Source organism: Salvia splendens, chromosome 8, assembly GCF_004379255.2.
Source record: "Salvia splendens isolate huo1 chromosome 8, SspV2, whole genome shotgun sequence".
Classification (NCBI taxonomy): Eukaryota; Viridiplantae; Streptophyta; class Magnoliopsida; order Lamiales; family Lamiaceae; genus Salvia; species Salvia splendens.
Genome location: NC_056039.1, coordinates 5,052,558 through 5,069,094, shown reverse-complemented (window position 1 = coordinate 5,069,094; position 16,537 = coordinate 5,052,558). Strand labels below are relative to the sequence as shown.

The window sequence follows — 16,537 nt, the reverse complement described above, 5'->3', positions numbered from 1 at the left end:
TGATCCTGATCATAAATTATTACTATAAAAACTTATTGTTATTAAATAATTTAAAGTAGTAATCAGATGCAATTCCTAACTAATGTACGTGGAAATAAGTAAAATGTGGTGGTTCTCAAACATTCCACATACATGTGACAAAATAGAAGAGCATGTTACTTAACAAATCCACCAGTCAACACTGACAAACTAAATTATGAAGAGATCAAATACACAAACTACATATATATGATTATGATTCTGATTATGATTATGATAGAATCCCAAGGCATGTTGTGTCAAACTTCTCCTAGTTGCTCTGGTTTGGCTCTGTCGATGTTAGCTTTCCGCTTGTTCATCACGTCGTAAACTCCCATTCCGACGAGGGCCACAAACAGGACACTTAGGGAAATTCCGGCAATGCCACCAGCTCCCAGCCCGTGCCCCCCGCTGGTCGGGCTCTGGCTCTCATGGGCTGGGGCCGACTTCTCGGTGGCTGCTAGAGGTAATTTGGTACAGTGTGATGAGTCACACGGGTTAGTTCCACCCGGATGCTGCATAGCATCCGGGTGGAAAAATGCGAATGCCTCTGGGGGAGATTGCAACCGGGGGCTCACTACTTAGGCCGTGAGCCCGATCTTCAGCGTTTGTGAAAAGAGATAGGAATGAAATGAGCGCTAAGGCCAACAATGGAGCCATTGGGTGTTTTTTTGGGCTAGTTTTGGTTATGACTAAGGTGTTTGTTGATGTGGAGTTGTGGTGTTATATATAGGGGGGGATTTATATTTGGTGCAACAAATCACAATTATTTTTAAGGTATTAGTATAAATGTGATACTCAAGTAGGTATATCATTGACATTATATTTGGTTCAACAACTCACATTGCCAATTAAAATGCTACTTAAGTAGGTTAATCAGAGCCTATTGTACCCATATGAATAAATAGGGAGTAGATGTAAAGTTAAAAACCCATATCATTATTTATCATTAATCTTCCGCCTGAAGAGTCCTGAAAATCGTTGTCCCCAAATTTGTAATCTGTTTACTAATTGTCAAGAAAAAGGATTATCAATCATAGAATGGCAATTTTATGTTCTGTTTCATCTTTACTTGTGTGTATTACTACACAGTCTACACTAGTGTTTTAAAAACCGGACCGGCCGGTTCGACCTGTTCAACAGCGAACCGGCAGGCAGTCCGGTCCGGTTCACCCCTAAAAACCATTAGCACATTAAATCGCCGCGAACCGGTGGAACCGGCCAGTCCGACAGGGAACCGGTTTTTCACTTTTTCAAAATATTTTTTTAAGATTTGTTGTTGCTAGGAATTGAACACATGACCTCATCTCTAAATACCTACTCCTTTACCACTCTACCACATGGTCATTTTGAAATATTATGAAAATTAATAATCCTTATACATTAAATCTGAAATTCTTTTTCCACCGAAACTAATAATTCATTTTAATTTTATATTCTTTTAAGAAATTGTTAATTATAATATATTTCTTATACTTTAATTATACTTTTACAATCACTAATGTTTTATAATATAGGAGTTTATAATTATACATAGAGTTTAATACTAGTTTTTAATATTGTGTATTATAATTTATTATTGTATTTAAACTTAACGTCATTAAATATTCTAATATACTAGTACAAGACTTGTTTTCTATAATAATACTACTAAATGTATAATACTATAATATTTATTGATAAAACATTTAATTAAATTTTATTATTTACTACTAAATAAATAAATATATATATAAACAGTATTCCGGTTCAACCAATGGTTCGACCAGTAAACTGGTTGAACCAGTGAACCAGTAACGACGTCGGTTCGCTTGCCGGTCCGATTTTTAAAACATTGGTCTACACGAATGCATCACATATACAATACATTTATTTATAAAAGTAAAATAAGAGATGAAACAAATAATTTTGCTGTAACCCACTCGTGAAAATGTTTAGTAGTACTACTTACGTACAATATTTATTGTACTAAGATAATTAAGGGGTGCAATGTATTGTTTTTCTCGTCTCCATAATGATATTCGATTAATTGATACTTGATTAAAGTTGGTCTCGATCAATAAATAGCTAGGAAAGCAATTTCTTAAAGTTGAGGGTCATTAAGATTCTTTTTTAAATAAACATTATATTATTTAGTTGTTCTCGTAGCTTAATTAAAGGATGAGCAAAGTTTTGCAAAATGGATGTAGTATTGAGTGCAATTATAAGAGGTGACTGCTGCACCATTTTTAAAGCAAAGTGTATTCTCACAATTATTATTTATGCAAAAGTTGCTAACGCATGCTATGCCACAAATCAATGCCATCTTCCACGCCCAAGCCAAGATATCATGTGTGTTTTGTGTCTGTGTTTTGTGTTTTGTGTTTTGTGTGTGTTTGTGTTTGTGTGTGTGTGTGTGTGTGTGTGTGTGTGTGTGTGTGTGTGTGAGAGAGAGAGAGAGAGAGAGAGAGTCACCATAAAAATTAATCTCGGACAGCAAAAGTAATTGGTGGGTAAGTTTCACAAGTTATAGGCAATGGTCACAAGATTCTTGAGCATATATTAATTCAATTATATCAATAGTCATAGAGAGCAATATTATTCAAGAAAATATCGATCACTTGTTGCTGTATAAAAATATCCAAACTTCATAAATAATCCCTAGCCAGTAGCTAGGCTATCTCTGATTATGAATTGTCAAAATAAATATTACTCGCATATCAATACTACTTATAGTTCTGTGCTGTAGTTGCACATGTAAAATGAGGTAAGAGAAATAAATTAAGAAAATTCCTTTTATAAATCCACATGTTGGTACCTGAATTATAGCCAGGGACGGAGATAGCTTAGGCCAAGCCGTCGCTTCAGCGGGGGCTTGGCCGGTGCCGCCCTCGTAGATTTTCTTATAGTGTTTTTAGGTTTTTTTTACAGAGATGTAAGGAATTGAAGGAAGAAGATGAAGAGAAAGAGAGGGGAGAGAGAAATATGATTGACCTTGGGAATAAAGTTCACGTTTATCTTCCTTTATTGTTTTGTGGGATTAGGAAAATAGTAGTAATATTTAAAATTCTACATTGGCATTTAAGCACCAAATTTTCAATTAGATAAATTAAATTCAATTCTTTCAATTGGTTAAATCAAATTCAATCGAAAGGTATAATTTAATGGTGGAAAAATGAGTAGTACTAATAAACAGGAGTACTTTGACTTAATTTATCATGATTGAGTGCGTTTAAGTCACTAATAATATTAGTTTAGGAATATATTAATATGTTCTTCAATCTTTAAAAATGTTTTAAGAATCAAATAGTACTATTTAAAGTTTTAATATTTTATTTGTATAATGATATATTGTATTAATCAATTTATTCATTTCAATAAATTTTTTTCCATAATTATTCGTCTCATATTTCATTTTTTGTCTTTCTACTAACACGTATTCATTTATCTTTTACTAATTTTGATAAATAGGCATCACATTTCACTCCTATTTTATCATAAAATTAATAATCTACATAATTATACACATTCACTAACATTTTTTTTTTCATTTTTAATATTTGTAATAAAGAGGTGTAGATAAAAATACATTGCTCCTTTCATGATCAAGTACAAGAAATACTTATTTTTCGGATTGGTCCTAGTATAATTGTTCAAATGTTACAAAATATATAGTGCAAGATTCAAACTTATAATTAATTTGAATGGGAGAGCACTCGTATATCATTATCAAGTCTGTTATAAGCAAGAAAAATAGGGAATAAAAGCCAAATCTATGAATAGATTTACGTGAGATAGATATAGTTTAGGTTTTTGATTTTACAATTGTCACTTTAGCCGATATATTATGATAGTGAGAACCAGTCATGGTTAGCTTATTCTATAGCTTAAGATTTTCAATAAGAGTATCCACAACGCACACATTCCGTTCATTCCTCGTCCAAGTGATGCTCCTTCATCTTGTTTGTTTTTCTTTTAATTTTATGCACTTTTCTTTATATTCTCTCATTTTCAATTCTTGAATGTTCATTACAAGAAGAAAGACCCGTGAATGATTCTGTGAAGGATCATATGAGGTTTGTTTCTTAAAAAAGGGAGAGGTGGTTGATGATTTTACAGAGATTGATAAAAGATAGATTATTATACATATCATTATATAATGATATCCATTACATAATGATCCATTATATCGTCAAAAACGTGTTCAAAATTAATCATAATCAATCAACAAAAATGTTATGCAAGTATAAATTAATGAGATCTGTCTGAATGCATTTAGAATTAATGTGACGAATAGAGATTTCAATTTTAACAAAAAAGCAACTGCTGATAAATAATGTCAATTCAGGTATTTACCACCGACAACCTTTTACATATATTAAATTTCTCTTAAAATCAAATTTTGCTCAAATTGAATCCAAAATGACATGCTAGAATATCGAAAACAATGTCGTTTAGTCTTTATTGACATGCCAGAAAATCTAACTAATCAAAACGATGACTTTTCATAATAAGAAACTTAAAACTTATTTTATGTTCTTTCCATTCTCTTGTGGTTCCTCACTAGGAACTTTTTCTTCTAGAAGGACAACTACAATGAGTCAAGCTTTTTCCTCAAACCGTTTTCAATTTTTATGATAAAAATGGATTGTAATATAAAAAAATAATTCAAAATTAATGAAAGGAGGAAGCACCGCAATCGATCAAGAACAATCTAACTTGTATTAAGAGAAAAGTGTGTTGTAAACTTTATTAAGCTGGAATCAAGAAGTTACTTCACATTGCAACTGGCTACTCTATTTATATACATCAAGATCTAAAAGAGTTAATAAGTCTTCACTCAAGAATTAGTTACAACCGCCGCTTTCGCTTTTTGAGCTCCAACGGCTAGTAGCCGTTAGTTAACTACTTTTTGAATCTTGAATCTTCTTGCTTAAGTGAGATGCATTCCATACTTCGATTCCATGCACTTGCATTGCTTCCTTAGCCCATCTATTCATAACAAAAATGATATTCTTTGATGTGTTGATTTGCTACTTCAACACTGATTTTGGCATGTCACATCCGCGTTATTTAAAGTCACTGTTGCATACATTGTGTAAGATTTAAGTTTATCAAAATACTTGATAGTAGAAAAACATGTTTGTTTGTTTTTCCACGACCCAAATTAATTGATACTAGTAGTTAGTGTATTTTCGACAAAGAACTCGAAAATATGCAAAAATATCCCAAAATCCTTACTTGCTGGGAAAAGAACGAAACTTGTGACAGAAAAGAAAAATAAAGGGTGAGAATTATGTTATACTACTATTTTCCAATAATTAATTTCCTAAATAAGGCGATATTTATAAGAAATCTATATCCTATGTATGTTGTTCGACTGCTTAAATGAAACTCAATAAAGAAAATCTAAAACTGAGCCTTTAACCCTAATAAAGGATTGCATAAGTTATTCCTTATCTAAACATAATCTTTCAGTATTTTATCTGTTGGGATTGGCAATAGGTTTGGGCTTCAAGGAAGCATCAAGGTTGTTGGGCTTGTGGTTGTGTCGGCCTAGATGAGGCTCGTTTAGATTTCATAAATATAATATTTTATATTTTAATTGATAGATATCTAAATTCAAACTGAACCTAAATTAGGATTAAAAGTAGGTTGTCTTACAAGTGGGCCTTTTATTAGGTTTACAGCCCAATATACCTCTTTTTTAATATTATTCCTGCTTCTGATAGACGATGGCAGTAATTTTGAAGTAACCAATTCTTGCTGAGCATTTGTAGAAAATAATTGTAGTATGTATTACAAGTACGTATTACTTTTTTTCTGATTTTTTAGTAATAATCAAATTTTTATTTGTTTAAAATTTCTTTTATTAACTGATTTATTTACCCTAACTTAAATAGATATCATAATTATCCTTGTATTTTACTACAGACTTAAATGATTTGTTTTAAATCTATTTAAGTATTGATTTTGTTACTTTACTTCTAGGTTAATGGAAAAAATCGAAAAAAACCTCATGTTGATATCGATTCTTATAATGTTGAACAAAAACCGCAACAATTGAAGAATTATGGAGTAGTTGATAACAATCCTGAAGAGATTAAAATTGATAAAAGAGAAATTAAGGTTGATCCTAGATTACGAGATTCTATTGATAGTTTTTATGTGAACATTCGAGATCATATTCGTAAAGAATAAAGGTCCTTGTCAATCAAAAGACCATGATTTCCAAAATAACCACTAGAAACTCAAAAGATATGAGAAGTTTTAAGATGTTTGTATAAAGACTATGTTTGACTTGAATATGGTATGAAAAAAGAATATTGCTTTCGGTATTTTCTTTTCAAGCGCGATTATTTATATTTTAATATTTTATTAAAAATAACTATTTAAATATTATATTGTTTGTTTAGTTCGACCCCACGATTATAAATTCCTGGATCCGCCATTGGCAGCGGGCAAAGGTTCAAGACAAGCAGCCCAATGCCAAGTCGCAAAATCGAAAATAGAAGAGTATAATGACGTCTCAGTCAAACACCAACAGATAGGCTATTCGCATAAAACCCAAAGAGCCAACGAAACATCAAGAGCAACAACACAAACCTGGTATCAATCTTCACTCCAAAACCTGAAGTGTTGCACTTGATCGATCGACAACTGCGTTGTAGGGGAGGTTTGGGAAGCCACTTTATTCCATAATGTAAACTGCCAAAATGAGCTTCTCTTTTCGGCCATCCAGTTTAGCTCAAACTTTTGAAAAATCATTTTATTTTTTATGTTCCAGATCAACCAAGATATGATATAAAACATAGAGATTCTGCATATTAAATCTAGCTCTTTTAGTTAACACCCAACAATCTATTGATTTTGGTGGGCCCAAATTACATAATTTTAGAATTTATCTATCTTTTAAAATTTATTTGATATAGAAAAAATTAATGCATGAAGATTGGCTTGGCTGCAGTATACGATTTACTTCAATATATGCCACCCTTGTCTAGTAGTGTCACGGGCAAGAAGATGTGTTGGAGGTAAACAATCAACACTTTGACCACGCAAATGCATGTTTCTTTTCTGATTTGTACGTGTTTGATACTATCTCAATGTTTTGGCAGAGGTTTTACTCACGTTACTATGCTGTAATGGTTGTCCTCCTCATCTATGATTCCGGAGTGAACTACAACTACAAATATGATTTCTGAATTATGAGTTTATCTTATTAATAGTCTCTTGACTTTAAAAATATATACAATAATCTGAACTAAGGGTTTATGATTTATTTGACCATTTTTTTGTATTGTAACTTTTCTAGAATAAAATTAAGAAATCCGGACTAGAATTAATTTGAGATCTGATTATGTTGATTGCTCCCAATCTCAGCATCTCTTGTTCTCTATTTTATTAGTCATTGTATCATGTATGAATGCAATAAATAGTCCTCCAATTGACTATAATTAAATATGCTAAAAGTAACATGATCAATTTTGGTTCGCTTAACAGGCCCAAATAAAAAACTCGCAAATCAGCCCAATGGAGTCACATAACATGATTTTTGACAGGATTGTGACTTGTGAGATTGTCAACCGCATTCGACGCTATCGTAAAATGCTTTTTAAATTCATAATGTGAATGTTACGACTACCAAATATTTTAAATGAATAAAATTCATAAAGTTTTTTACATTACACTATAATTAATTAATAATTAACTAGTTAAGTGGAGGGCAGGTACATAAATTTCTTATCGATATCGAACAGTATTTGTCACTAATATTTAAAACAATTTTTTATATGCTGACGGACAAAAATGAACATATACTGGAGTAATATATTTTCCCATCTTAAAAACACACATGCTAGCTCAATAAAGTCGCAATTCTTTCAAATTCACTAACTCCATATAATTTTACTAGTTAATAAATAACTTATGATTATCACTTTATCAGCTACATGACAAAAAGATATCAAGGCATGGCATTCATTATTATACTAATTATTTATGATCAACTCAGCCCTAAACTCAATTAAATTAGTCACCGACAAACCATCGAAGATGAAAGAAGGTTCCTACAATCAAACACTGTCTTGATACTCATCAGTTGTAATCATGGATAACAAAAAGGTCCAAACCCCAACACACTCACATTATCGCATTTATTGGCAGCAATCGGCGGCTCCACCTCTCCTCTTCTCCACTCCATTTCTCTCCCTTTTTCCAGATCCAAATCTACAGCAATTTCACTCCCACCTTCATCTCTAACTATGTAAATTCTATCTCAACCATGAATTGAGCCTCAAATTTACTCCACTATGGGTCCGAATCGGTTTCTCCCCGCGGCGAAAAGGGTTCCGAGAAGGGTCTGGTTAGGGTTCCAAATGTCAATCGTATTACTGGTGGGTGGAAATCACACCTCCTCCAGGTTTTGCACTCGCTAAAGTTTGTGTTTTTCCTGTTTTTTGCTTGCCCCTATTCTTCAATTTTACCGTAATCGATCTGCATCTTTGAAATATTTGGGAAATTGGATCTGATTCTGAGGAAATGGACTTGAATCTCTTGAAATGGCAACTGCTTCGTGGCCCGATTGTGAGGCGTGTGTTGTTGAGGGCCTTTATGCTTGTTTTAGCACTGATTGTTATCTCTATGATGCAAATTGCCCGTGATGTTCGATTAATCGAGCCGAATTTGTCGAACATAGACGAATGCCCTTTGAATGTGGGCCCGAACCCCGGTCTCAATCGAACTCATATGTCGTCGGGTTTCCCATTTCCTGTGTTCGTGGCTCCTGCCGCAGCAGCTTGCGTAGAAAGTGAGAATATGGTTAGAGCTGTGTTTGAGGAGTTGATGGGGAAGAAGCTCTTGCAATCGAGTGCAAGAGCATTGTGTGTTGGGGAGGGATCTTCCTCGGCTGTCGTGGCGTTGCGTGGTCTGGGATTGACCCACGCCTTCGGTGTTGACAAGCACCCCTTTTTCTCCCTTTTCAAGAGGAGATTCGTGTATGAGCTCGGCTTTGAGGATAGCAGTTTCGACTTTGCATTCTCGAGAGATCTTGATAGGGTCTCTGTCCCGGCTCTCCTAGTGCTGGAGATCGAGAGAGTATTGCGTCCGGGTGGGACTGGTGCTATGCTCGTGGGAGGCCGGAGGATTTACTCAGGCGGCCTGGTTAGGTCTGCTGCTACTGTTGCATCGTTCTTGAAGAGCTCTGATGTGGTCCAGTTATGTGGTTTTGGTTCTTTCTCTGTGGTGGTATTCAAGAAGAGACTTGAAAAATCTGCTTCTTTTGAGGAGTTTCGACTCCCTGCTGATTGTCCGTCGGTTGCAACGAACAAGCCCTTCATGAAGTACATCGAGCCCCTTAGATCCGGGCTAGTCAAACCAGAGCTTTCGTACCTACCAGACTTGATGAACATTTCCTCGAGGAACAAATTGGTCTTCATCAACATTGGGGCGGGGGAGTTTGCAAAGAAGAGCATTGCAAAAATATCTAAAAACTACAAGTCGAACTCCAACCACCTTGCACCTCTGCAGAAGTTCGTTGTCGATCATAAAACCTCGGTCCTATCATCTTACGTAACGGACCCTGGTACCAACTTCGTGTACTATCCTGCTCTTGGTGGAGATGCTGCTGCTACTGTCACAGAGTTGAGCTCGGACGAGCATCTGGTTGCGCCTTTGCACGATGAAGCCTTCGACTTTATTAGCTGGTTCGATGGAACAGTAGGCGCTGGAGACTTTGTAGTCCTCATGATGAATGCCAAGTCTGTGGAGCTCAACATACTCATAGACATGTTTAAGAGTGGAGCAATATGTCGCGTTGATGAAGTCTTCCTGCGATGCGAAGACACTGCAGAGTCCAAGACGACGATGATGGGAAACTGCTCCTCCCTTTTTGCAAGTCTGAGGAAGAGTGGCGTCTATGCCCATCAGTGGTTTGGAGAGTGATTGTTTGTCTGAGCTGGTTCGTGTTCGTGTTTGTGTTTGTGTTTATGAATAAAGTGTGGAAAGATGGCGGATTGAGTAGAAATCCACCCATCTCCTCACCTATGATGTAATGTGTTGAATGTGTAATTCCCTCTTGTCGTTACTGGAGGAAATACTATTATGTTATGGTTTGCTTTGTAATTTATGCCTCTCCCTAATTAAAGACGATGATCTTCCTATGATCTACTATCATTTAATCATAGTTTATACATACTTTAAATGATTAATAGGAATAGAAGAAGGGATAGAGAAGCTCATGTCTCTTTTCTCTGTCTGGTACAAATAATTTAACTTTATATAAAAAACTTTATACTACTTCCTCCGTCCCAAAAAAATATGGGCATATAATATGATGTCAGCAGGGGCAGCGCAGTTTAGTGTTAGTAAACAGTGAAACTTACATTATTAATAGTATTTTGATGGTAGTATAAGTTTTAAATGACTTGATATATAGAGATAAGAAATTGTGAAAATTTTCCATAAATGGAAATATCCATATTTTTGTGGATAGAAAGAAAATGAAAAATGCACATATTTTTATTAGACGAGGGAGTATGATTCTTGGAAGATGAAAACTAAAGATTGATAGTAGTAATACTAGTCAATCTTGGATTTCATGTGATTCCAAACACTAAATAACCATATAAAGTGAGAGTCGTGTGCCTGCAGCGAGAAACCTCAAATGCATAACAAAGTTCCCTTAAAAAATAGGGCATAATCAACCAAACGAATTCGGAAATACTATGAAGTATAGAATGCACAAAAACTACTTAAATACAAAGGTAAAATTCAGTAGTGCAGTCTAGTATTTTTCCGAAATATGTGTACATGTCTATATAGATCAGGAAAACCAGCTAAACATGTCTATATAGATCAGGAAAACCAGCTAAACGGAGAAGATAAATACCCTCTTTAACATTATAGGGAAAATTCCCCGTGCAGTGAGAAATCGGAAAAGTGTTAACAAAGAAGCCTCAGATGTACTTACTTCTTGGCAACCTACACGCCAAGTCCTTAACAGGCCCATTACTTATATCTTCGTGTTTTGTAAACCACATATGTAACTGGAGATCATTACCCAAGTGAGTAACTGTTATGAGCACGATACTCCCAGTTAGTGTCATTAACTCTGAGTTTCTGTTCCATTTCCATCAGATGCGTTTCTCTGCAGTCTCTTGCACTTGCACCAGCACAAGAACTGAGGGATGAGTCCATCTTCTCCAATGACCCATGCATGCTGTGAGACATTCTCTAGCGTCATTCTTTTTTCTGGATCTGCATAAAAAGATCATAGGTGAATCAGGGAATAACAAGGTTGAACTGTCCTAGAAAACAGTAACATGGTTAAAATCAGAGACAGACCTTTGCAGAGAAGGCCCTCGATTAGGTTCTTTAAGAGAGGATTCATCTCATCAGGGAGCAACAGCGGGCTATTTACAATCTGAGGGTGCGGTGCATAATTTGTAATCACATAACATGCCAACATAATTTACCTAAATGGCATCCAAAAGATATGTGCATCACAAACCATACCTTATCATAAGTGTCCTGAAGCGTCTCCCCTAGAAATGGATACTTCCCCAGAACCATACAGTACAACGTAATGCCAACCGCCCAGGTGTCAGCAGCTTTTCCATGATAGGTTAGGCCTACATATGGCATGGGTTGGATGATAAGACAACTAGAATATGTAGTTCATACTAGACCCATCACAGACAGAGAGAGCACAAACCTAAACAGCACTCAGGGGCAGTGAACACCGGAGTTCCTGGAGAGCGTCGAAGATCGTCATTATCTTCCTATATATAAAAGGGAGCGGAGCATGTGAGAGTAGAACAGTAGCTGATGCCAATAGGGCAATGCTTTTTGCAAAGAGAGTAATAATCGCCGTCACAGAAAGTTTAAACATGGCAAGAAGAACACTCTCAGCATGACGGCAAATGATTTGCCTATTAATCAAGCGAGCAGCAACAGGATGGGCATAGTTCAGACTGAAGCCCCACAGTTCGCTTGCTTCAGTTATATGAAATGTTTAACCTTTTCATAAGTTGAAATTTAATTTCAGATATATGACAAAGCACCATTACTACTACACCTGAGCACGGTTTTGTTTGACAGAGATTCTTCATAAGAGATCTGCTAATATTTCGAGCATAGCATTATTAAGTAATCAAATAGGAAGGGGACAAGATCCATGTCCTTGAGCAGGAGAAATCAAAAGACTAAAATTTTGCCCAAGGTGCTAGACTTCTATAGAAGTACTATTAACATTAATTTAAGCCTCACAACTTCAAAATTTTCACTGACAAAATTCATAGATGGCCGAATAACAGCTCAAGACATAAACTATCATGTTGTGCCCCCTGTTAGTTGTCCAGGGGGGTCAGAAGTTCAGGAGAAACAAAATCTCTACTGAGGCTCTCCAGGTTCCACAGCAAACATATGAACACAATGCTGAAAACATAGAAATATATACAAGGAAATATCATTTACCTCAAAAATCTGGCTGACGCCAAAATCACCTATCTTGACTGTGCCAGAACTTGTGACTAGTAAGTTATCAGGTTTGATATCTCCATGCACTATATTCTGTTGATTGCAGGAAATAAATCATACGCAATGTGAAAGCGCTTGAGAATTTGAGGTGAGCAGCAAAAAGCTAAACAGAAAAACTAAAGTGGCAAAAAGAGTAACGATTGTACATTAGGTTAAACTTATCAACCATAATTTAGCACAACTCTGGCAATAGCAGAGCATCGGCTTATATAATATCCAATCTCATCTTAAGATTCTTAACTAAAACACTGAAATAAAAAAAGTTGTAAGCAGTAAGTACAAACAACACAATCATCTTACCAAGCAAAAGAACTATACATCGAATCATCAACAGAAAAATATCATTTTTAAGAAACTGTGAGAACAACTAAAGCATAATGTAGTGAAGTATCCTAGTTGAAGAAATTAAGAATTAGCTAAACTGATTAGAAGACCCTGGAGAGGTCTGTAAATTATAGATGAGAAAATTTATTATAAGCGAGATTTTGCTAATTCCTCACACAAGTTAACATCAGGTCTGTAATTTGTACAAGAACCTGGAACTTTATTTCATGGTTGCATATTAGCATATAGTGAAGTGGAAGATAAATGGCATGCATACTATACACCAAGCACAATTGACTATGATTTTCACTGATATAAGATTTCAAGAAATATACTTATTAGGTAAGGTAGGTTCATACATGAGCATGGAGGTAAATCAAACCAGAAACTACATCACGTATGTACTTCCGTGCAGTTTCTTCTCCAAGACAACTAGGTGGACCAGCGCCATCAAAGACCCACTTGCCCTCCACATATTCAAGGACTGCACAAAAGTAGGAAAATGGTTGAGCAACAACAAATATTGACTTAGGGAGAGGGCATAACAAGGAAAAGCATATGATACCCATATACAAGTTATCGTCCGTTGGGTCATCGATAACCTCGACAAGATTGACTATATTGGGATGACTCAGCACTTTCATGATTAAAACCTAATAACACAAAAACTCATTATCATGTAGACCAGAGAGAATTAGATAATATTATAAGCAGGATTATCAAAAGAAGGTTACAAAAGTAAGACCAGAGTAGTTTCTGCAAACTGAGAGCTAATCATCAAGAACAAATATTTAAGAGGGTCAGCAATCTACCTGCTAAAGGACAAACTAGCAATAATGAAGAACGTGAAAATAAGTATTACCTTGTATTTTAACAATAGTAATAGCTAGTGAATCATTACCAAGATTGATAAACTAACAAACTGAGCCGGGCCCACACGCTATACTCCAACTTAAGCTTTAAGATGAGGTGGTCAATTAATTTGGTACTAGAATAGGGGCAAACGAAATGTTATCTATTATATTCACATTGCAGAGTTCTACTAAAAACACATTCATGATAGCTTCAATGGAAATTCAGTTGCATCAACGCAAGGGACCAAGCTAATATTCAAATGATGCTGATCCCTATTAGCTAAAGTTTCAAGATTAGATTTCCATTTCACCAACACATAGCTTAATAAGTGTACACTCAACCTGCTTTTGACCCTGAAATATTAATTCCAGATCGCATAGTAATAAATCATCAATACCTCACGACGAACATCACTCAATGCAGTTTCTGAGGGTGAAACTCTCAGCTTTGATAAATGAGACTTGTGAAAGATCTGGTACCCAAAAATATAGAATAGATGGTTATTTGTATTAGAGGTTTTTATTATCATTCATAAACACCTAGAATTAAATAGTGCAAAATACTTGAGCAAACATGAGAGAAGACACTACCTTTATTGCGTAATATGTTCCATGTAAACGGCTTTGGTAGAGAACCTGCACAATAACATGTTTAATTCAGAACTTCATATCTAGAAGCTATAATCTCCTAACTATATGCTCACCACTTTCCCATAGCTACCAGCGCCAATCTTCCGCACCCGGACATATTCATTGATGGTCTTGTTTCCATTTTCATCCTGGACGTAAACCAGTTAATATGAGCTTTGCATCAATGATGATAATGCAGGCTAAAACACTGCATTAATAAAGGAGAGCTCCTTGAATGACATCAGAACAAAAATCACATGGCCAACCACTCTACCAAAATAAATATACGCCAGAAATTTTACTGCCCTGCATGTTGGGAATGTTTCTGCAGACAATTTGCTTACATTTAGGCTTCTCTGATTTACTACTTTAGTAATATTTGAAATATCGGGTAAAATTATTTCAGCACTAAGCATAAGACCATCATGTTAAGTCGATAACCAAACATTCCAGTGATTGCTTAGTTACACTCAATGGGAAGGGTTCACACTTTCGTCTTTTTCTTCTTCTACTTATTCTAAGTAACTTAATTTTTTCTGTAAGGAGGGGTAGTCTAGCTAGTTAAAATTGTATCATGTTGATTATTCAGTTCATATCCTCACATCCAGAGATGTTATAGCGGCACAAGATCCACATATGCTTGAGAAAAGGGCAGAAATAAAAACTTGCTCTGCAACTTACCTCCGAACGAAAGACACTGTGGGTTTCCTTAACAGGGAACTCCCTACATATCAGCTCGTGTTGAATCAAGTTCGTGAGAATCTCGTGAGATCGTTTTGCTGGGCTTTGAAAGTCAAGGTCATCTGCATTCCCAGACCCATCCGTATCATCATTATGGAAACTACTACCCTGCTCATCTTCGGGATCATCATGCAACAATAACTCCTCACTCATATTCTTGCTAGTTGCCTTAGAGGGTTTTGTCACCTTCTTGGGACTTTTCAGAAATGAGAAACCAAAACACCCACAGCAGCCCATTTCGGTCACTTTCTCAATTGAATTCCTCTTAGCGAACATCCCAGTACCAAAACTCTGGCCCAGGAATTTACACACTCTAAGATAATACTCAACTGCAAAACCTGGAAAAATAGACATCAAACTTTAAAACAATAAGCTCACCTAGCAAGCAGCTAAAAGACACATGGACAAATCTTTGAATAATGTTGACCATGAATAGGAAATACTATAACTTTTTCATATTCAAGTTCCAGGACTCCAATTTGTTGTGCTAATTGAAGTAAATTCAAATATAGCCAATAAAGTTCTCACCTTGTCCAGAGAAATTGGCCAAGTGGGCTTCAGACGCCCAGTCAGCAACGTTATTCCAGAGGATACCATTCAGAAAAATGAAATAAGGAATTGACAAAATTGATCCATATGCGATTCAAGGCCGACATCGCTTAAACTTCACTTCAATTAGTGCTCCAATTAACAAAAGAGACAAAACGCAATGGACGCCGACCCCTTAAAAATGAAGTTAATTTCAGAATAAAAGGGAGAAAAAAAAGGCTTTGCATCCAGAATATAGGTAATTTGACATCAACCAAAACTCAAATTCAACAGTTGACAGTGAAATCAATAGACTGAAAAGCTCAAAAGAAAAAAAGTAGCGTCTCTTACCAGCGTAGTGGAGATTGTATCAACAACGGTTGCTATTAGCCCTAGCTAATAGAGCGAACAGCGAGCTGATTCTCATTGACTCAATTCAATACTTGGAAACGTATAAAACGGGAGAGGCATATTTATAATTTCGAATTATTAGAGTTTCTCTGCAACTTTGTGGAAATTTGACGGCCGGATCCGATTATTGAGATGGATTCGTTCTGGTTTCGTCCAAATTAACGGAAAGATGGGAGGATTTGGGGTGAAGCCAGGAAGCGACGGTGGGAATTTGTAATTGAGGGGTTTTTTCTTTTATTGTTCTAAAATAAATCTTAGATTCCGTGAGTGTACTGGACTTTTTTTTTCGATTTTGGGAGAGACGCATGACCCTCATGCGTCTCTTTTTAATGAAACGCATGACGGATATGACTTTTTTTTTTGTTCCGATTTTGGGAGAGACGCATGACGGAGATGCGTCTTTAAGAGAGACGCATAAGGGTCATGCGTCTTTCTAACGACGCACGACCATCATGCGTCTTAGGGAGAGATCTCCCTAATGCGTCTCTTAACCCATATATATGAAACCATTCTTG

General features: G+C 35.7%; 2 protein-coding genes and 1 pseudogene across 3 annotated transcripts; 1 reads left to right on the top strand and 2 right to left on the bottom strand.

Moving 5' to 3' along the window:
• Positions 1–105: 105 nt before the first annotated feature.
• On the bottom strand, positions 106–769 carry LOC121744163 (annotated as a pseudogene).
• A 7,769-nt stretch (positions 770–8,538) lies between these two features.
• On the top strand, positions 8,539–9,939 carry LOC121744709. Its single transcript, XM_042138293.1, has one exon. It carries the CDS (start codon positions 8,539–8,541, stop codon positions 9,937–9,939), a length of 1,401 nt encoding a protein of 466 aa, XP_041994227.1.
• Positions 9,940–10,748: 809 nt separating this feature from the next.
• LOC121745240 (serine/threonine-protein kinase GRIK2-like) lies at positions 10,749–16,224 on the bottom strand. 2 transcript variants are annotated; one of them, XM_042139059.1, is made up of 13 exons: positions 15,963–16,224; positions 15,612–15,806; positions 15,024–15,421; positions 14,417–14,491; positions 14,304–14,348; positions 14,111–14,185; positions 13,424–13,511; positions 13,218–13,342; positions 12,472–12,567; positions 11,711–11,777; positions 11,512–11,627; positions 11,341–11,419; positions 10,749–11,253 (listed from the first exon to the last, which is right to left on the bottom strand). In XM_042139059.1, the coding sequence occupies exons 3-13, from the start codon at positions 15,357–15,359 to the stop codon at positions 11,102–11,104; spliced, it is 1,254 nt and encodes a 417-aa protein (XP_041994993.1). In that variant the 5' UTR covers positions 15,360–15,421; positions 15,612–15,806; positions 15,963–16,224; the 3' UTR covers positions 10,749–11,101. The 2 variants fall into 2 exon arrangements, with proteins under 2 accessions (XP_041994993.1, XP_041994994.1); XM_042139060.1 differs by lacking the exon at positions 15,612–15,806.
• Between the last annotated feature and the right edge of the window lie 313 nt (positions 16,225–16,537).

Coding starts and splice junctions, on each gene's coding strand:
- LOC121744709 (XM_042138293.1), top strand. CDS start 8,539: ATGGACTTGAATCTCTTGAAATGGCAACTGCTTCGTGGCCCGATTGTG.
- LOC121745240 (XM_042139059.1), bottom strand. CDS start 15,359: ATGTTCGCTAAGAGGAATTCAATTGAGAAAGTGACCGAAATGGGCTGC. Junction 14,349..14,416: donor CTGGTAGCTATGGGAAAGTG/GTGAGCATATAG, acceptor GTTATTGTGCAG/GTTCTCTACCAAAGCCGTTT. Junction 11,628..11,710: donor TGCCCCTGAGTGCTGTTTAG/GTTTGTGCTCTC, acceptor TGCCATATGTAG/GCCTAACCTATCATGGAAAA.